Raw genomic sequence first — 20,444 nt, forward strand, 5'->3', positions numbered from 1 at the left:
TATATATTTTTTTACTTAAATCAACTTATTTTTGGATGATTTAATCTAATTTATATATAGTAAATCTGTATTTATATTAAAAAGAGTATAAAAGAGTATATTAAATATTAATATTAATAATAATTAAATCTATCTATACAACTTAAAAACTAAATATTTCTTATTTTTTTTTTAATTAGTATTGATGCTAAAAATGCAATCTTACTATCATTGGATTTCTTTTATTAATAATATAAATTTTATTAAAATTTAATCAATAAATTTTTTAAAATAAAGAATATATTAAATTTTACTTAATTGTAAACTATATATAATATATTTGAAATTTAATAATTTTTTAAATAGAATTTTTTTTTTTGTTTAATTTTACTGGAAGTAGTAGTTTATTAGAAATTTATGTAATATATAAAAAAAAACAATTCCATCCATTAGCAAAGAGGATTTAAATGAAAATTCAGTTTAAAGTATTAATTAAATTAGATATATATTAAATATGATAAGTATAACTTGTTTTTATTTAATTAATAAACTTACAACAAATTAATATACTACTTTATAAATATAATTAATATTATTAATTAAATAAATTTTCTTAAAGGTAGATTTTCAAATTAAAAAATATTGATTTTAAAATAAGTATTAAATTAAATTATTAGATTCTACTTATTTATTAATGAATTCAAAATTTTAATATGGCAATTTAACTTATTTTTTATATAGTTAAATTTTAAAAATTTAAAAATTAGGATTGTAATTTTTCTTACTACCTATTAATTCAAATTTTCGGATACGAAATTACGTTTATATCAATATACTGTGCCAATCATGTGATTTTATTTCATTTCTGGTCAATCAGCTTTAGAGTAACACAGAATGTAGTATCCGGCCTAAAAAGGACGAGATTATCGCCGGCGCCTGTAGAAATTCAACCAATCTGGTGGTACGAAAAATAATAAATTAAAACGCGATCTTGTTTAAAACATTTTACATAAAATGGATCAAAGCAATTCCATGGATGTTGATCCTATTAGCACGCCGCGTGTTTCACGGTCTCAAGAAACGCCAAGACATTATACTCCTTCGTCGTTATATGCCACTACACAATCTTATTCTTCCGATTTGTTTGTCCCCAGTATTGTTGGTTTTCTGCACATTTTTCTTACTTCGGTTAATACTTTTTATATTAAAAGGTTGATTTAACTTTTTTTTAGGTAAATTCATCCATTGCCAGTTTGGAAACAAATCTAAATGGTCTGGAATTTTATTTATTTGTCAATGATTTATGAATAACTAAATTTAACGCGAATAACAATTATAGATGGGATATACTTTGGTAATGATATAATTCTAAAGTATGCTGAAGTGTATGAAAATACACGGTCTCAGGAAGATATAACAGCTGTCCCTAAGACATATGAACAAATGTGTGACGAATAGTAAGCTCTAATTAATTAATCACATTCATTCAACTTAATATTTAATTGAGCGCGTAATTTAGTGTTGCTGATTTTTTCGTAGTTATAAAACGTTTCGTGAAGAAAGTAGTGGAATGTTCAATTCTGATCCCCGAGGATATCAGATCTGGGAGGCTGAACGGAATACGTGGAATTTATTAAAATTATTATCACAGTAAGTAAAGTTTGAACACTAATAAGGTGCGTTTGTAACTAATATTGTTATATTCTTATCAATCAGATATCGATTCACACCTATAAAAAATATTGATGAAGCAAGAAAACCATTTCAAACGGATGGGCAACTTTTATGTGAGCTTCTCGCGATCAATAAGGATTTTGCTGAGGCTTGGGTGAGTTATTAATAATTTTGAAATTATTTTCTGATATATAATGGTAACTAACCACATTCATTCTATAGATCGTACGTCAATGGTTGTGGAAGATAGCACCAGAATTCATTACTGTAGAAACAAATCCTGAATATCGTGCTTTCACTAAAAATGCAATCCTATTGAACCTTAAAAAAGGAGATTCAGAAGAATACAAGTACCTTGATCCAGATGGTGTTCACAGAACCCAACGAGCTTTAGATTCTCTTGATCAGGTAAATTCGAATTATCCAATCAATTTCTCTTTTTTACTGGATTTTTTATGTTATGATTAATTTAGGAACACGAAAAAGAGCTTGCGAGGTCTATATTTGAGTATTTACGGAGAGGTCAGGTTGACGATGCAATGGATATTAGCGATAAAAATGGTCATTTTTGGCGAACTGCCAGTATGAGTGGGATCATATTATACAATGAAAAAGTTGATGGTAATGTCTTATAGAATAAAATCTTGGAAATATTCATATATTCGTTTTTTATGGAATTTTCTCTTTGGTAGAGAATAGTATAAGAATTTGAAGTATGGCGAATTAAGTTATAAAATTGTAAAACACAAAATTCTTATTAATCCATAATTATGAATATGGATTTGAAGGTTTACGAATTTCGGATGAATAATGAATACAACCTTGAATAATTCAGAATATTATAATTTTAGTTTTTATTAAATACTAATAATATTAATTAAAATATCTACGTTAAAGATGATGTTATATCAACAATTGGTAATATTAACCGGCATATATGGCGTACAACGTGTTATCATTGTGCTAATCAGGTAAATGTTTATATTTTATATTTTATACAAATTTATTTAAAATAATTATATGATACATGATATTTTATGTTTGTTTGTAGGAAAACCTTTATATTTATGATCGAGCAATTTATGGTGTTCTTAGTGGAGATTATGAAAATGTAAATATATTGAGTGCATTTTAAAATAGGAATTAATTATGTAATACAATGTTCTATATTTTTAAGATCATTCCTGTTTGTCGGACCTGGGAAGATCATATTTGGGCTTATTATCATAGTCTTATCGAGTGTCAGCAAGATGAGGTGTGTATTCTAATAAATTTCTAAGCACTTATTTTAAATTTATTAGCAATGACATACGTATTCTTATTTATATATTTAAAGTACTTTAGTAAGCATGTTCGACATATGGGAGTTAATGAAGACGACGATTTACCTATAAATATCAAATCTACTACACCAAATAAAATTTTTGAAATGGTGGAATCAAAAAGAATTGACAGGCAAGCATTTAAAATTTAAGTATTTTAGGATTGACATAAGATCATCCGTAAATATTTACTTTGTTTAATGACTTTAGAGATCCTGATATTGAAAGGTTTCACATCATTCAAAAATTGATTATTTTGAATGATTCAAAGGAATTGGTTAAACAATTAAAGGAGGAATTAATCGATAAACGGCTAAGTCGTGAAGAGTAAATAAGTATTTGAGATATTGTGCTATATTATATGATTTATTATTAATTGAATAAATTTTATCTAGTGAAACTGCATATTTTCATTTCCTTCGCCTGGCAACGCATTTGATTTTGTATTTACGTGATTTGATGCTTCCAACTCCTGACAAGGAATCGGATCATATTATCAAATTATATACTGAATTATTAATAGAATATCGACAGGTATATTTTATATATTTTACAATCTGATATTATTTTAAAAAAATTATTAATGGTTAATATTAAACCAACAGAATAAGCTTATTGCATTATATGCTTCAAAATTACCTAGAGATACATCTATTGAAATTTATGCCTTGTTTTTAAAAGGTAATTATCTTATATTTATCTTATGTAATGTACAAAAACTTAATATGTTTTACATGTAAAATTAGATGTAATGGCAAGTTATGCAGAGCGTCATAAACTTTTCATTCTGGCAGAACAGTATGGTCTAAATGTGATCGCCATTGCACGAAAAACTTTTGATTTAATATTTCAAGAAATTGAAACTGCGGTATGTAATATTAATGTTTCATTTAATTTTTTTCAAAAATTATTTTATTAATCGAATCAATATTATATAGGATAAGCATGGTGCTGTTTTTGATGTCAGAATAATTTCTTTGAAAGAACCTATAAAACAGACCGAAATAATTCAAATCCGTGCATTGGAATGGCTGACGTTTAACAAGGAGCAACATCGTGAAGCCCTTAAATTAGGAAATACTTTATGCAGAAGATTTCTTGGTAATTAATCAAAGTTTTTTTTTTTTACTTTTAAAATTTAATGATTCAATTATATTTTAGCCTCGGGGAAGATGAATGTAGCGGGTATGATTATAATGGAGATGAAAAATTCAAAATCGCCTTTATCAATTATACGCTATGAGAAATCGGAAGATGGTGAGATTGATACTGTATACGTTGAGCATCAAAATTATTACAATATGATAGAATATTATAACAGATATGAGATTTGGTGGAAAACATGGAAGTCGAAACCTAAGAAGTAATTAATGATTCTAATTGGTTCTTTTTATTTCAACTTTACTTACTTTTATTTCAATTAGGAGTAATTTGAAAGATACGGATGACTGGAATAAAAGTATTAAAGTATGAACCAAAAAAATATTTATAACATATCTGGTTGTGAACATTAATTTTTATATGATTTTTTTATTGACTGAAATTAGGAAGTCACGAATTCTTTGGATAATCTTTTTCACAAATTTTTAGAATCGTATGTTTATGACTACATAAAAGAGTCGAATAACATGATGACTGATGAAGGTAACATTAATTGATTTAAGTCTAAATATCTAAAATAATGAACTAATTTATTTTTTTAAGATGAGAATCGGATACGTGAATCGGAACGAGTAATGGATATTTATATTCCTAATGCAGTACTTCGACATCATACTGCATTGTACGAAACACGTGAAATTATTCCAGAGTATGTATTCTAAAAATTTTATAAGATATATATTAAATAAAAATTTTAATAATTCGGTTTTTTTTATATAATAGAAATTTGGAAAAAAGTTTTAATTTAGCCAATATAGTAGTAGAAGAAAGTTCAGATCTCTCTATGCATTTTGTGCGATCGAAAAAATTGCAAGCGCTTCTAATGGCGTTACGCGACTCTTATCTTGAAATACTAAGGAAAAACCCTAAAGATATCTCAAACGTTTTATACGATGAACAAAAATTCAATTAATTAATAGTTTAATAATAGATCGACACTGACTTAAATCTGATATAGAGTAACTAATATTATTCATCTTATTTCCTTCATTAAGGAACTTTGTAGTAATAAAGCAAGTTATTGAAAATAGTTAATTATTATTTTATTTTGAATTAATCAATGTTAAACAAATGTTTTTGTTAATTTATTTTCTTTTTTAAAAAAAAAAAAATCGTGGACGTCGAATAATAAATTAAAATTGAGAAGCCATTTGTTGACAAGCTTTGAGATTCTCTAAATAATATTGACAAAGACTAATATTATGGTTATTTAATTCCAAACACTTGGTCAAAGCCTTGGCATCCTTTTCACATGAAGCTCCACCATAACTATCATTTTGGTAAGCTTGATATTGAGGTTGCTATTGAGCAATGGTTTGGTTTTGAGTTAAATAATAAATATATTAACAGTTAAGAATCAAAAGTAAATTGATAAAAGATATATTTACCACATCTTGAGTTTGAGGAGTGTATTGACTTTGAGAATCTTGTGAAGCTGGTGTTTCAGATGAACTACCGCCCGAAAACAAGCCAGTAATACCATGACCCTGTTGATTTTTATAGTGCAAGTTATTAACAATAACTAGAAGGTAATTAATTAAATCATAAATTTACTTACAATGCTATGTCCGACGGCTACACCAGCAGCAGTTGAAGCCATCTAATTATAAAATTAATTATAATAAATGTTTATCATAAATTAATAAAAAAAAAATTACAAAATCGATAAAGAATGCGCTAACCTGTCCAAACAAACCAGGCGACCTTTGTTCGGCTAACTTAGTTGGTTGTCTAGATGGAACAGCAGGAACATTAGCGTTTGCTTGTTGTGCAGGTTTTGTTGGAGGTGGATTAGGACGCGCTGAAGAAGTGGAAGCTGTTCTTTTTTGTTTAGGAGCTCTAGCTGTGGACTTACGACGAGCCATTTTTTACAAAATGAAAAAAAATTTAGATCAGCCCCTATTTTATGATGAAAATCTATCGGCCAGAACCGAGTGATCCGCAATCCGGATCACTGGATTGCGGGATTGCGGATAAATTAATAACTCTTATCATTTATGTAACAAATGGTTTACGCGTAAAAAATTTTAAATTTCACTGAATTAATCACGCGTTTTTCTCATCCTATCAGAATTTTAATGTCTGGTTTTCTTGAAGCTGAAACGGTCACCGGTTCTCGGCCACTATGAAAATCTGCGCGAATTGTTATATAATATCAATGTTTTCGCTTAAGGTTCAAAATTTCAATAATACTGTGTTATACGATCTACCAATTGAAGAATTTTCCGTTAGCATGATAAAGTTAGTAAAAATCGACGAAAATTCGGTAATATTAATAATACAGTCCCTTGGGAGTTGGGATCATATATAATTTACAAAAACAAAGCGCATAAGCTTTGGAATGGACTCTGTTGTGCACGTGGCTTTAATTGTAATTTTTGGCCAATCAAAATTGAAAGAAACGTCATATCACAAATTTGATTATTTTGGCTCAGCTTTAAAAATTCTCCCTTTTTCCTTTTTTTTTTGAAAAATGAATGAACCTCGTAGTTTAGAGACAAATAATATTAATACAAGAATAGTTAATGAAATAAATAAGAGAATAGGAGCATTTTTAGCAAAGGAGACCGGGTTTTCTAGTATAACTTCTTCAGCAAATGAAGTATTAGCCAACGTATTGGAGACATGTAATCAAAGATATATTAAATAAATTTATTTGCTTTAACCCGTTCAGAAACTAATAAGATTAATTCGAATTTAGATTTCGAAAACATAATTAAAACATCACAAGCATATGCAGAATTAGCGTGTCGGTCACAGATAAATCTTAATGATGTCGAAAAAAGTTTTAAAGAATGGAATATTAAAACAGGAGCCCTTGAAGGGCACATAGAAAAATGTCTCAAAGGTAATTGATAAGATCTTAATTATGTATGTTGTTAATGGTTAATTAAACAACTTTTTTGTTTACAGCAAAGGAAAATTATCATACATTCGCGTCTGATTTAAAATCTTCAATACAATCAGAAAGCCAATCAAAGACGCCTTCGATGACATTATATAATCCTGAAGATATAAATGAAGATGATGAATATCGTCCAAAATATGTTCCTTCCCATATGCCTCCATTTCCTGCTAAACATTCTTACAAGAAAACACCCGTAAGTCATCTTTATCCACGTCTTATTCAAGTTAAAAACATTTTCTAACATAATTACTATTTAATAAAGGTATATCCTAAGCTAAATATCCATAATCCAATAAAATTAAGAGAAATGAAATTAAAAGAAGTTAAATTGGTGGAAAAAAGTTTATATAAATTAGTTCAACATCAAGAAGAGCAAAAAATACATAATCGATCTTCAATTCCGGATTCACCTGATACTTCTTCCACTGTCGTGTCTGCGGTTTCTTCTCCTCATAGCTATGATTTACTCTCAAAATCAACTTCTAGAAAATCTTCCACAGCCAATATTCGCCTATCTAAAAAGAGACCTTTAGAAAATGATTGGTCTGAAGATGAGGAATGATCTCCGAAGTAAAGGTTTTTGTTTGTAATACTTTAATTTAATTAATAAATCTAAAACTTAATTAACCCTTCAAATATATGTAATCTTATTAATACTTAGTGATTTGGCGAAGTGTAAAAATTAATATCATCGTTCGAAGCTTATTTAATATAATCTAAAAAAAAAGAACAATTTTATTATAATTAATCCTAATTCCCAATACGAACAATAATAAATAAACAAAGGTTATCAAAAATATATCTTATTTTTTTTTTTCAAGTACGAAATTAAAATACTTTACATCATTTTTTTAGTATCAAAAATAGAAGAGAAAGTCCTGAGAACATTTTTGATACAACCAACTCAAAAAATGATCAAGTCTTATGCAGTAAAAATGCCGCTACGAAAAATGTATTTCTTCCGTGCAATCTCCATTATAATTTTCACCATTTCTTTTGTTGTCTTCAATCTGTAAAATAAAACTTTTAAAAGAAAATAGTAATAAATTAATGTTGATTTTGATTTAATACATACCAAAAATTTATTAAATTTCGTATTCATTTTAGTTCTTCCACTGAACCATACTTTCATTTTCTCATTATTTTTATTTATATAATTTATCTCTTTGTTTATTGACCTATTATAATTTTCATAAGTTAAACCGACATGATTTATTTGACTAAAAGATACCGTTTTATTACTTTCATGTTCTTTTCGATCAAGATTTTTAGCTTGTTTCTTTAAATATCCTTTACGATATCTATGTTCTCGAATTGATTTATTTGGCAACGAAACAGAATTGTTATTCATTTTTTTTTCAATTTAAATTAAAGAAATCATTTGTATTTAAACAAACATTTAACCGATTTTGTGTAACATTGAAATTGATGATTCGAATCACAAATGTCTCAAATAAAACAAGGCCATCGAACTATAATATCATCTTATAGAATTTTTTAAAAATGAACATCTCGAAGAATGAAATATAAAAAATTGGCCATTTTTCAAATATTTGTGTTTGAGTCACATGACGTATCCGAATCTGTCACATTCGTATCTCGAATTCTCGAATTTTCCAAGATTCACTCGATTTATAATCAAATATTCGAATATCAAGGAACCTCCAATTAATAAATGCTTTTGGAAGTCTACTCGATAGTCTGAATGCTAGTCATACCAAAAAAGGATGTTCAATTATATACAGGCAATCTCGATAAACCAGATCTTCGATATCTGAAGTTATAGTACGATAATAAACTATTAAATTTATTTTAGATTTCTTGATATATCGATTTTTTTTTGAAAATTTTTACTATGATACGTAACGGATGATCCGATTTTTCATGATTGCCTGTACATGTGTATCATCCCTGCTTTTAGTAGTACTTACTGGTAAAATAACAATTTCATCCTCACTTCTTTTACTCTAGAGGGTTATTATTATAATTAACTTTTGAATTTGTTTTTCATAAATAAATAATAATATTTATTAATGACTTGGAAAATACTGAATATATTAATAATTAAATAATAAATAAATAATAAATAATAAGTAAATAAATAAATAAATAAATACATAAATAAATAATTAATAAAAGTTATAAAAATCCGGTCCCTTTTTAATCAGTTTTCTTATTTTTCCTTTTTTGATTCTCCCTAACGGCGTTGGTCAAATTTGACCAACTTTGTAGTAACAAAGCACCGGGTATAAAAGCCCATATGGAATTAATTCCCAAAAAGTAACCCCAAAAATATAAAGGTTCAGGACGTGAATGGGGAAATCCTTCAAATGATGATGTCCAATAATATAATACTAATCCATATATTTGGCCTAAGCTTGTTACCAATTGTATAACATGTCGTGATGGCCAACTCTGATGTATTCCTATGGCTGTTAAATAAGACCCTGTTCCCCAAAAAATCTAATATACCGCATAGTAAAAAAAGAAAGAATAGTTGTGAGAACAAACTAAAATACAAAAAAATTAACATACTTCTTGAAATTTGCTATTACCGCAGTGATTCGTTCCATATTCACCACGAATGGGTCAGATGATAAGTATCTTGAATCGCTTAAAGCATATTCTTTCCACCATTGACCAATTAAGGAATTATCAGACTGCAACGTTTCATGAAAGTATGCAAAATATCCTTCTACAAATATATGAATACTTCCAGTTATAATAAACCACACAAATGCGAATTTATTTGCTTTGCTAATATTTTGTTTTTGATAAATAATTAATGTGGATATTAAAGTAACAATTATCGCTATTCCTGCAAAAACTCCTAGTGAATATTCCATTGAATGTGTTTTTTCGGTAAATGTTGGTAACTTTCAAAAAGAAAAGAACATGAAACACAATAAATTAGTATCGAATTGATGATATTACGAAGTAGTTTTCTTAGTTTTTCATTTAATACCTTAAGATTTCTTGGATAAAATGGATGATTCGGGAATTCAGGTTCTATCTTTTCGACTACTTGTTCAGCTGGTTGTTCCATATTAACGTTTGCGAAATATGGGTAAAAAAATTTTTGCCACATTGTTTAAAAAAAAAATCTCCCTATGTCGTAACATACTCTTTATATAGTGGGATATGTTAACTTTAAGCCAATGTCCCACGTGAATCCTTTGTACTCAATGAATTCAATCCAACGTATATCTAAAGTTATCTACTGAAGTCAATAATTATGGTTAGCCGATAATCAATTATAGTAAAACGCAATTTTAGTGATTAGCATTTATCTATATAATAGAATACTAAATAGAATAACTAAACAATAGAATTACTAGTTAATAGAGTAAATAGAGTAAAATAATAAAAATCAATCGTCAACTTATTTTTTTTTAATATAATAATGTCTCATAATTCTTCTCAGGATAACTTACCTTTTGTATTAGATAATGAAGAAAATGAAGAGTTTGAAGAGTCTATATCTCTTCAAGTAACTTCTCACAAACAGAAACATAAAAAGTATTTACCCGAAGAAGAGAATGAACCTTCAAACACTGGTGATTTGGCACCATTATTATCTAATTCTTCACGAGACTCCATAGCACCAGATTCAAATAGTATATTAGTTTTAGAAAATGGAGATACCTTAAGAATGCCAAAGGATGGCGGTTCATTTTTTGAAAGCTTTTTAAATATGGCAAATAGTATTATAGGAGCTGGTAAGATTAAAAATTTTCTTAATTTACTAACTAGATCAATAAATAAATATTAATTAAAATTATTATTTATTTACTAACTATCTCTTATTTATAGGTATTATCGGTTAGTATCATTTCACGGACTTCATTTTATGAATTCCGTAAATTGTAGCCATTTGAACCTGTTTTTGATTATAGGACTGCCGTTCGCATTTCGTGAGTCTGGTGTATTTGCCGGTGTTATTCTTTTAATAGGACTCACGGTTTTGGTAGATTGGACGATACGACTTTTGATCTATAATGCTAAATTATCAGGACGAAACTCATATCAAGAGGTTATGCAATTTTGTTTTGGAAAGAGTGGACTGATAATAATATCCGGATTTCAATTTGTATTTGCATTTGGAGGTGAGAAAAATTTTTATGTCTTTTGAATAATGTTTTCATTAACAAATTTGTTAAATCATAATTAATTATTTTTAGGAATGTGTGCATTCTGTGTTGTTATAGGTAAATAAATAATCGTTAATAATAATTTGCCCAAACTTTTCCTTTGTACATATTAAGATGAGAAAAAGAAAAACAATATTCATAAATACTTTAGGTGACACAATTCCTCACGTCATTGCATCGCTATTTCCCGCCATAATAAAGATCCCGGTTCTTAATCTTTTTACGGATCGTTATTTTGTTATCATGTTTTGTACTATTTTCATATCATATCCATTATCTTTGTACCGAGATATTTCAAAGTTGTCTAAAGCAAGTGGATTGGCTTTAGTATCGATGACTGTTATAGTAACATCTGTTGTAATAGAGGCTCCTCAAGTTGATCAAAAATTAAGGGGTAGCAGTGAGGAAACTTGGACTTTTGTTCAACCACAAATATTTCAGGTAGGATTTACGCAATTATTCAATTTTAGAAAATAATTATTCTCTAATCGTTTTTTTTAACTTACTAGTCAATTGGTATAATTAGTTTTGGTAAATATATTTTCTTAACCAGAAATTTTACTGCGATGGATATACTTAAATATTGTTATAATTTGTAGCTTTTGTTTGTCATCACAACAGTTTGTTGATTTTCGATTCATTGCGTAAACCCACGTTGAATCGATTTGCGGCAGTAACACACTTATCTACGGGAATATCAATGCTAGCATGTTTACTGGTAGCTTTGGTCGGATATCTGGTGTTTACTGATAAAACAGAAGGTTATTTCTAATACAATAAATACATTGAAGCTATTGAAATTATTACGCTTTATATTGACACCTTTTTTCCTTTCTTTCAGGAAATATTTTAAACAATTTTCCCAAAGATAACGTTATTATAAACATAGCAAGATTTTGTTTCGGATTCAATATGTTTACAACTTTACCATTGGAAGCATTTGTTTGCAGAGAGGTATTTATGCTTTAATTGCAATAAATATTTTATCTAGGCATGTTAAAATTAATGTTTATCTTAATATTTTTAGTCAATTGAGATATATTATTTCTCAAATGCACCATTTTCAATGAAACGACACGTGATCTCGACTACTGTACTCGTTGTGTGTGCAATGATAGTGTCATTGTTAACAAGTGATTTAGGCATTGTATTAGAATTGACAGGTGGATGTTCAGCAACAGCATTAGCTTATATTTTACCTCCTGTATGTTTCCTTAAATTGTCGTCAGGGAAATGGTGGAGTAGGAAAAAACTACCAGCCGTATTATGTGTTGGGTTTGGAATAGCTGTAATGATACTAAGTACCATTTTAAGTATAATAAAAATTTATAAAAATTTTTAAAGCACAAACGAATTATGAATCTTTAATATAATTATTTATGTTAAAAAAAAAAGTATTATTGAGATAGAAAATTTAAATCATAGAATATTTTATATAATAATTATAATTAGATCATTTATATACTTATATTGTAAGTGGCAACAAATTTTTTTTATTTCTCTTTTTATTTAATAGAGACATATACAGTATGTTTATTCATTTGTATCAACAATTTTATTATGAAAAATAGAGTCTTATGAAGCCATTGTTTAATATATAATCTTCGGAGAATAAATCATACTATCACAACTAAATTTCATTTCAACATAAAAGATACTCATATTACTCACATCAATATTTTAAACCTGATTTATTACAAAATTTGGTCTTATTTTTGATGTATGTAGTTGGTGAATTTTGGAAAGTGCCCTTAATACTGTTCTCTTACATTTAGGTGCAAGATCAAAACCAGACTTCGATTATTCTCCTTTAACTATCTATTAACCATGAGTGAAATCACACCAAGCTCGTCCTGAACAGTATATATGATCTGATACTAGCAGCTTCACAGTTATTTTTCCATCTCTCTCACTGGCGATTTACGTTTCTTCACAAACCTTTCACGAAAACTCACAAGTGCTATCTACAACTATCACACCTATTGTTATCTAAAATAATGAAATCTGAAAACACAAAATCTATTCCCTACAATATTTACTTACATTTGAAAGAAGTTGAAAATTGTTATAACAAGGCATAGAAAGATTTTCCAAAAGTCAATAAGCAAATCAGTTATCAACCAGTTTTGGTTTTTAGGTCCTTTAACCCTAAAAGTTTCTTACGGACAAAATATCTAATTGTTCTTTAGTCTTCACTTCCAAACATGGTCTTAGTGCATTAGGGCAAAACGTTCAGTGAGTCGTTCAGTGGCGGAAATTAATATAAACTATCGGAGAGTCTGCACGTGATTGATGTGTTGTTATGACTCATCGTAATTTTATGACTCATTGTAATTTTGAATGATTATCTTATAAATAAGGCATAATTCAGGGTACACTTTAATAATTAAAATAACCCTTGATCTATTTATTTTTTTCGAATTCTAAGCTGAAACCATGTCAGACATTGAAAACGATCAACAAGAGAAACAAAATTTGGAAGAAGAGAAGAGCGAAGAAGTACAGAGTGAAGAAGTACTTATGATTATATATATATATTCGGTTATTTATATTTTGCTTTTATATTATATAGTTGCTGTTTGATCCTTCTCTGAAAAAGAAGAAAAAGAAAAAGAAAGCTGTAATTTTTGAGGATGAAATAGAAAATGACGAGGATGCTGAAAATCAAGCAGAAAATGGGGATAAATCAGGTAAAATGAATTAATTAATTGGATGAATTAATATCTGATGCAGTAAAATATATTGGAGTTACAACTATCATTGATCTAATCTTTATGATAACACCAGCCGAAGCCAATGAAGAAGAAGTAAAAGCAGATGATGATGATATTTCAATATTTGCTGACATGAAGAAAAAGAAAAAGAAAAAGAAGGAAGCAGCTGATGTAAATATCCCTCTAGATTTTTTTTTTTGTGTTAATAGGTTTATTGAATAATTGTCCTGATGTTTTATTCCTTTACCTTGCAATAGAAAGAAAAGACAGAAGAAGAAGCCGCAGAACCTTCTGAATTTGGTGATCTACCACCCAAGAGAAAGAAGAAGAAGAAGACAGATATGTTGGAATTTGAAAAACAATTAAAGGAAGGTGATGAAGTCGAAAATAGACAAGATGATGACATATTTGTTGGAGAAGGTGAGCAAGATGTTAAAGAAACAAAAGTTGAAGAAGCCTGGCTTAATTCAGATCGAGATTATACATATCAAGAAGTATGTATTTTTTGCTAATTAAGAGAGAAATTATTATAAATGTTTTCTATTAAAAAAAAAAATATTATTAGTTTTTCTTAAATTCGTTATCAATTTTGTAATTATAGCTTTTGGGACGAGTCTTTCAAATTCTTCGGCAAAATAATCCCGAGCTTGCTGGTGAAAAGAAAAGATATACAATTGTACCACCCTCAGTTCATCGCGAAGGAAATAAAAAGACGATATTCGCAAACGTTGCAGATATTTGCAAAAGGTTAAAAAATTGAAGAATTTTCAAATTCGTTTTATAATTTCGAATTCAATTTGATAATATGATATTATATATACTCGTTACAGGATGCACAGACAACCTGAACACGTAATTCAATTCTTATTTACTGAATTGGGTACAAGTGGTTCAATCGACGGTTCACAACGTTTGGTCATCAAAGGTCGTTTTCAGCAAAAACAGATCGAAAATGTTTTGCGTCGGTACATAGGTATTTAGATGGATTTATAAAGTTGTTATAAATTAGGAGAATGAGCTAACATGTGTAAAATGATCATCTATTCAGTCGAGTACGTTACTTGCAAGACTTGTAAGTCTCCTGATACAATTCTTACCAAAGAAAATCGTATTTTCTTCCAACAATGTGAAAGTTGTGGATCAACAAGATCAGTTTCTGCGATTAAATCAGGTACTTTACATACATATATTATCATTGTATTTATGAATGATGGAATTCTTTAACGTGAATTCTTTTTCATGTTATAAACAGGTTTCAAAGCACAAACAGAAAAGAGAAGAAGACAAGCTGCTCAATAACAAAAAAAAAAAATCAGTCACAAAAAATTTTATCTTTCGGGTATGTCTTAACTATTTGGTTCTTTATTGTACATTCTATTCTAATTTTCTTTATTTTTAGATCGGAAATGGATAGAATATGTGTGTATATAATTATCAACAATATTTGTTTGGTTAAAAAGTGTACACAAGAAAGGAGGATTGACTTTGTTGGTTGAAGCCGACGGATTTCGGGAAATTAGAATAAGAAATTGAAAAAGTATCATTTATAATAAAAAAAATTGCTTAATACTGTAGTTCAAACCAAAAACACTATAAATTGATAACTATACATGTGATTTTATTTTAGATAATATAACTGTTGATCCAATATTATAATGTATTAGACTAATTTCCTTTTCTAATGTCGATCAAACTTTAAACTAATTTAATTTATATCTTATCTCAATAAACGAATTTTATTTAAGAAGTATAAATTACCAGGAAACGCAATCGGCTTTACCTTGACTTTCAAAGACCATAAATCTAAGATGAAAGTTGGTAGGGATTATCATTAAATTCGATAAATTATTCATATTCAAAAGTAAAAAATCGTGATTTAATGTAAATTCAAAGCATGTCTACAGTTTAATCAAATTATCGGTGAAGTTGAAAGAAATCAAAATTTCGCGTCTAAGTTGCTGGAAAAGTATGTTTTCCTTGGTATTTTGAAACAGGAACTTTGAACCGTTCTTAATATCATACTTGAAATGCAGATATCAACCAGGTGATATTGACATTCTAGTTCTTTCGGAAATGGCCTTTACCGGTATATATAATCAAATAGTTCATACCTATTTCGCTTTACCGAATTTAAATCAGTATTTATTGATATTAGGTTACGTTTTCAAAGATAAGGACCATATTAAGCCATATTTAGAAGACTCTGAGACAGGAACTTCAGTTCAATGGGCCAAAGATCAAGGTTAGTTTTAACATATATTTAATAAAATTGAAACATTGAAAATATATTTATTTCTAAATTTTTCTACAAAGCTATTAGATTACGTGCATTTGTCGTAGTCGGATATCCACAAATTGTAAAAGGCATCAGAAATGATAAAATTCATTTAATTGATAGATATCATATTAGCCAAATGATTTTAACGTATGATTTCAAAATTTAAACAGGAAATCCAGACAGATACTATAATAGTATATGTTTTATTGATCCGTATGGTAAACTTATTGAAACATATCAGAAGTCTCACTTGTTTTCAACAGATGAAAGTTGGGCTGAAGAAGGTCCTGGATTCAAATCAATAAATGTTCCTAATCTGGGAAAGGTTCGTCTCTTTAGCAAGTTAAATTGTAACATTATTACAAAAATAATGTTAAAAATTTAAGTTTCTTCAAAAGATCGGTCTCGGTATTTGCATGGATATCAATCCGTATCAATTCAAAGCTAGTTTTAAAGATTTTGAATTCGCCAATTATCATTTTCGGCAACAAACCGATATTATATTATGTTCGATGGCATGGCTTCAATCTTCTTGTGATGAATCACAACCTCATGATAATGATGAACCAAGCCATTCTACTATAGATTATTGGTGTAGTCGATTATTACCTTATTTTACTGATTCAGAAGAATATTATAACGTTTTTCCGCAAAATTCAGAACCAAAACGCAATGTATTATTTGTTGCATGTAATCGTACAGGAACCGAAAATGGTTCGTTATTTGTTCTATTATATTTTAGATATTCGACTAATTTCGTTCATCACTAAAAGTCTCTTTTGTTAAATGTAGGTTCATGTTTTGCTGGAAGTAGTAGCGTTATAATATTATCTCCTAAGCGTCCAATTATACTGCGTTCATTGAAATCTAAAGAAGAAGCAGTTATGGTAGTTGACGTACCATCGCTATAATCTCGTATTATATTCGATGTTCGTATTTTTTATTTCCGAAATAACAATTGATTTGAAGATATTTTCCTATTTTTCTTACCTACCTGTTCTGTCGAACTAATGTGTTTTTTTCACATCATAATTTTTCTTCATTAATTTATCCTTGCAATGTTAATATATTTGATCCTCTACGTTACAATTTACAATTTCTTTATACGAACTTTTTTTTCCCGCAATATTTGACATAAATGCATAGTATAACTAGAATTTTAAATATACCTTTACAATATTTTTCCTTCTCGTAGTTTATTCTATCATCTTATTAAACTTACGCCAGATTTTTCCATTTTGATAATTTTCAATGATCTTAAAACTTTCAGATTCGCTTCTCCTGTTACACCAGTGATTTTTAATCCCATATTCACCATTTGAATAGTGGTCAAAGGAGGACTAAACGAGTGTTAGATATATAATAATATATTAAAAAAGTATACTAAATAAATATTTTACCTCTTTTTATTCTTTTTGAAATGGTCCCAGATGCAACGATAAACCTATAAGACAACCAAAATTAAAATTTAAGAATCCATTATTAAATTCATGCATAATGATAATGATATACGGTACCTTGTTCACAGATTCAAGTGTCAATTTTCTTGTCCTTATCAATTCAGATACAGAATAAAACTCTTTATCTGTAATCGGTACGAACTTTTTACTAATTTTGCGATCCTCAATTTCTGTCTATATGTGTCACATAAAAAAAAATATCAGAAAAAAATTATTGATTTAAATCACGATATTTTTGTGTATACCTTTTTGGTTTCTTCAGCAGGCTCATGATTCTCCTTATCAATAAAAGTCTTTTCTTCTTGTACTTCTTTTCCTAAGATTCGATGTTTTGTTATATTAAAATGTTAATTGAAATTTAATTAAATGATTATATATTAAATATGTACTAGGTTGCTCGTCCAATGATAAAGTATTAATCAAATGAAAGTCCAGATCCTTCACTAGCATTTCCCGATCTTCAACTTCTAGTTGTTTGACTGAATTACAAATTATATTATTATTGGAGATATTTAGATTTGTTTGATTCGAATTAGAAGCTTCCTTGAGATTATATCTGCCTCCTATAAAATTGTACGGAATTAGACACGTAAAACGAAACGCAAAATTAAATTTAGATAAATTAAAAAAAGTCTGGACTTTGATAATTATCCATATCCAATTTCCAAGAATTTGCTATAATTTCATAATTATTTAAAACGAACTCAGTTTCTAAATTATACTAATTGAAAGTTTGAAGTAAATTGACGCATAAATTTTAGAATTTTGACCTCAAAAAAAAAAAAAAAAAAAAAAAAATATCTCGAATAAGAATATTATTTATTACCTGCAAACCAGCTTGACGTAAAATTTTGTCATACATTTCTTTATTTACCTCTATTAATTCATTCATATCGTGAATAAATTCCTAAATTACAAAGTTGATATCAATAAATCGAAAAGGTTATTTTAATATAAACCTGCTTTTTAATTACCTGTTTCGCAACCATTATTCGATCATTTTCAATTCTCAAAAGCTCCAAATCCTGTTTTAATTTTTTTATTTTAGATAAAGCCTTATGTGGGTTTGTTGGAGCATGATGTTCAATTTCATATTTTCGAATAAATTCCGAAATAACTTTAGCCTCAATAAAGTCGAGTTCTTAAAATGGCCAAATTCATTATCATATGAAAAACATGAAAACGCGTAGAAAAGGTTTATTAAAGTTTACCTGTACGCGCCTTTTCGAATTCAAGTCGAAGCCCTTTAATTGCAATATTCATTTCTGTTGAGTAAGTAGTAGTAATTCAATAGACGAGTGCGAGCAGCGCAAGGGCAATTTCGAAGATATCCTGTTCTACAACTGCTTCATCACGTGATACTTTAATTGATATCTAAAATTTAAATTTTCAATCAAATCATAAAAAAAAATTGAATGACAATATAAATATATTTTGGCATTTATTCTTTAAAATTATTAATAAAAGTTAATTTTTTTTATTTTTTTTTTGGTACTTTAAATATAATAAAAATACGAATGGTTTTTTTATACATGCTATATACTACTAATGCGATTAGCACCTAAGAAATGGCAAAGGGGACATTTTCAGGTTATAATTGCACCTTCTCTATCCAAAAATGCAATAAAATTTTATTGTTTTTGTGGATTTTTGAAAAAATTCATTTTTTTATTTTATTTTTCCTATTTACAGTATACTATTTACAGTAATTCAAAAATGGCAATAAAGTATTTTAATAATTTCTAAAATAAAAAAAAAAGAAAATAAAAATATTAGTAAAGTTTTATTATTATTAATATTCCAATTTAAAAAAAAATTTACCTTTTTTTCTTCTTCAATTCCAAGTTTTTATTATTTTTAAAGTATTTTAAAAGTTTAAACAGTTTCAAAATTTACCTAATTTGATTTAATTCAATTCATTTAATAATTTGATTGTCCCTATGGATTTTTCGTTTCATTTTTGTTTACCCGGAGTGAGATAAAAATTTATTTCTGAGAAAGGGCTGAGCGACCTGAGCGTTAATATGATTAATTGAATATAATTGTAATGATACATACCATAATTACCATATGCACGATTTTCAAAATAGTGCATTTAGAGAGGGTGTGCATTTATAAAGGCAAAATAATTAGAGATCATATAAGCTTGAGACCGAATCAGAGGGTGCATTTAGAGAGGGTATACTGTATACATAATGGGTGCAATTATGGAGGGTGCAATTATTTAATTATGGAAAAAACGTTTCAATTAAAGAGAATATTTAAAATTTCATGATGTTTAGGTTTACATATTGAATATCTTACTAACAAGAATAACTTGAGAACTTCTCTTAAATCAAATAATGACAATCAAGCTGGCAGCAGTTGGGATTACTAGAAATCGAATTTTTCTTTTTGATAACTTTCTACAATCAAGGAACATATTGAAAAAGCTTCTAATTTACAAATAATAAGAAAATTGAAATACAAAAAAGATAATGATGAAGAATTTATTACAGTATCTAGTCATAATAGCTTATTCTTTATATTCAAAGAATAAAAAGCTATGAATTGGATTTGATCATCCTACGATAGACTTTGCGTAACCAATAAATTTTCCTACCCACATTTACCATGCATTTTTAAGTAAGAAAAAACTTATGACACTATCATAAAAGTTGTTAGATGAAAAAAAAACAATCAATTTTGATTTCTATTTTTGGTTACATTCTTTTTGCTCGTACTTTTTTTTTTTTTGAGGTTTTTTTAAATTATTGTATAATTAATTTCCATATAGAGTAATAAATCATCAATAAAA

The 20,444-nt window shown here is 27.9% G+C and overlaps 9 protein-coding genes across 10 annotated transcripts; 5 read left to right on the forward strand and 4 right to left on the reverse strand.

Moving 5' to 3' along the window:
* Positions 1-993: 993 nt before the first annotated feature.
* OCT59_021715 (uncharacterized protein) lies at positions 994-5,169 on the forward strand (the record flags this gene model as incomplete). The annotated part of the gene is made up of 21 exons (XM_066146701.1): positions 994-1,137; positions 1,212-1,251; positions 1,319-1,436; positions 1,519-1,629; positions 1,696-1,807; positions 1,876-2,061; positions 2,127-2,274; positions 2,551-2,624; positions 2,705-2,764; positions 2,831-2,908; positions 2,990-3,108; positions 3,186-3,302; positions 3,371-3,509; positions 3,581-3,656; positions 3,722-3,843; positions 3,914-4,076; positions 4,137-4,338; positions 4,400-4,442; positions 4,523-4,619; positions 4,680-4,785; positions 4,860-5,169. The coding sequence occupies 21 exons, from the start codon at positions 994-996 to the stop codon at positions 5,047-5,049; spliced, it is 2,445 nt and encodes an 814-aa protein (XP_066005810.1). The 3' UTR covers positions 5,050-5,169.
* OCT59_021716 (uncharacterized protein) lies at positions 5,136-6,013 on the reverse strand. Its single transcript, XM_025317416.2, has 4 exons — positions 5,819-6,013; positions 5,695-5,736; positions 5,525-5,623; positions 5,136-5,437 (listed from the first exon to the last, which is right to left on the reverse strand). The coding sequence occupies exons 1-4, from the start codon at positions 5,999-6,001 to the stop codon at positions 5,270-5,272; spliced, it is 492 nt and encodes a 163-aa protein (XP_025178247.1). The 5' UTR covers positions 6,002-6,013; the 3' UTR covers positions 5,136-5,269.
* Positions 6,014-6,604: 591 nt separating this feature from the next.
* On the forward strand, positions 6,605-7,839 carry OCT59_021717 (uncharacterized protein). The gene is made up of 5 exons (XM_066146702.1): positions 6,605-6,763; positions 6,838-6,984; positions 7,050-7,237; positions 7,307-7,620; positions 7,706-7,839. The coding sequence occupies exons 1-4, from the start codon at positions 6,610-6,612 to the stop codon at positions 7,604-7,606; spliced, it is 789 nt and encodes a 262-aa protein (XP_066005811.1). The 5' UTR covers positions 6,605-6,609; the 3' UTR covers positions 7,607-7,620; positions 7,706-7,839.
* Positions 6,979-8,400, reverse strand: OCT59_021718 (uncharacterized protein). Its single transcript, XM_066146703.1, has 3 exons — positions 7,887-8,400; positions 7,455-7,760; positions 6,979-7,318 (listed from the first exon to the last, which is right to left on the reverse strand). The coding sequence occupies exon 1, from the start codon at positions 8,393-8,395 to the stop codon at positions 7,967-7,969; it is 429 nt and encodes a 142-aa protein (XP_066005812.1). The 5' UTR covers positions 8,396-8,400; the 3' UTR covers positions 6,979-7,318; positions 7,455-7,760; positions 7,887-7,966.
* Positions 8,401-9,042: 642 nt separating this feature from the next.
* OCT59_021719 (uncharacterized protein) lies at positions 9,043-10,137 on the reverse strand. The gene is made up of 3 exons (XM_025309296.2): positions 10,010-10,137; positions 9,600-9,920; positions 9,043-9,507 (listed from the first exon to the last, which is right to left on the reverse strand). Exons 1-3 carry the CDS (start codon positions 10,130-10,132, stop codon positions 9,205-9,207), a joined length of 747 nt encoding a protein of 248 aa, XP_025178249.2. The 5' UTR covers positions 10,133-10,137; the 3' UTR covers positions 9,043-9,204.
* Positions 10,138-10,447: 310 nt separating this feature from the next.
* OCT59_021720 (uncharacterized protein) lies at positions 10,448-13,429 on the forward strand (the record flags this gene model as incomplete). Its single annotated transcript, XM_066146704.1, has 9 exons — positions 10,448-10,763; positions 10,858-10,866; positions 10,941-11,150; positions 11,226-11,252; positions 11,347-11,636; positions 11,705-11,726; positions 11,795-11,956; positions 12,037-12,149; positions 12,223-13,429. 9 exons carry the CDS (start codon positions 10,448-10,450, stop codon positions 12,535-12,537), a joined length of 1,464 nt encoding a protein of 487 aa, XP_066005813.1. The 3' UTR covers positions 12,538-13,429.
* A 97-nt stretch (positions 13,430-13,526) lies between these two features.
* Positions 13,527-15,658, forward strand: OCT59_021721 (uncharacterized protein). 2 transcript variants are annotated; one of them, XM_066146705.1, is made up of 9 exons: positions 13,527-13,694; positions 13,768-13,885; positions 13,983-14,080; positions 14,167-14,403; positions 14,511-14,656; positions 14,740-14,882; positions 14,958-15,080; positions 15,162-15,248; positions 15,309-15,658. In XM_066146705.1, the coding sequence occupies exons 1-8, from the start codon at positions 13,632-13,634 to the stop codon at positions 15,206-15,208; spliced, it is 975 nt and encodes a 324-aa protein (XP_066005814.1). In that variant the 5' UTR covers positions 13,527-13,631; the 3' UTR covers positions 15,209-15,248; positions 15,309-15,658. The 2 variants fall into 2 exon arrangements, with proteins under 2 accessions (XP_066005814.1, XP_025178251.1); XM_025317419.2 differs by having other exon boundaries at positions 13,527-13,885.
* A 59-nt stretch (positions 15,659-15,717) lies between these two features.
* OCT59_021722 (uncharacterized protein) lies at positions 15,718-17,098 on the forward strand (the record flags this gene model as incomplete). Its single annotated transcript, XM_025317420.2, has 8 exons — positions 15,718-15,727; positions 15,803-15,875; positions 15,943-15,995; positions 16,065-16,151; positions 16,223-16,273; positions 16,358-16,512; positions 16,586-16,901; positions 16,980-17,098. The coding sequence occupies 8 exons, from the start codon at positions 15,718-15,720 to the stop codon at positions 17,096-17,098; spliced, it is 864 nt and encodes a 287-aa protein (XP_025178252.1).
* On the reverse strand, positions 17,073-18,949 carry OCT59_021723 (uncharacterized protein). The gene is made up of 9 exons (XM_025326016.2): positions 18,859-18,949; positions 18,622-18,788; positions 18,474-18,554; positions 18,287-18,368; positions 18,037-18,210; positions 17,893-17,963; positions 17,705-17,821; positions 17,588-17,631; positions 17,073-17,527 (listed from the first exon to the last, which is right to left on the reverse strand). The coding sequence occupies exons 1-9, from the start codon at positions 18,908-18,910 to the stop codon at positions 17,392-17,394; spliced, it is 924 nt and encodes a 307-aa protein (XP_025178253.1). The 5' UTR covers positions 18,911-18,949; the 3' UTR covers positions 17,073-17,391.
* Between the last annotated feature and the right edge of the window lie 1,495 nt (positions 18,950-20,444).

The sequence above is a fragment of the Rhizophagus irregularis genome, chromosome 30 (assembly GCF_026210795.1).
Source record: "Rhizophagus irregularis chromosome 30, complete sequence".
Classification (NCBI taxonomy): domain Eukaryota; kingdom Fungi; phylum Glomeromycota; class Glomeromycetes; order Glomerales; family Glomeraceae; genus Rhizophagus; species Rhizophagus irregularis.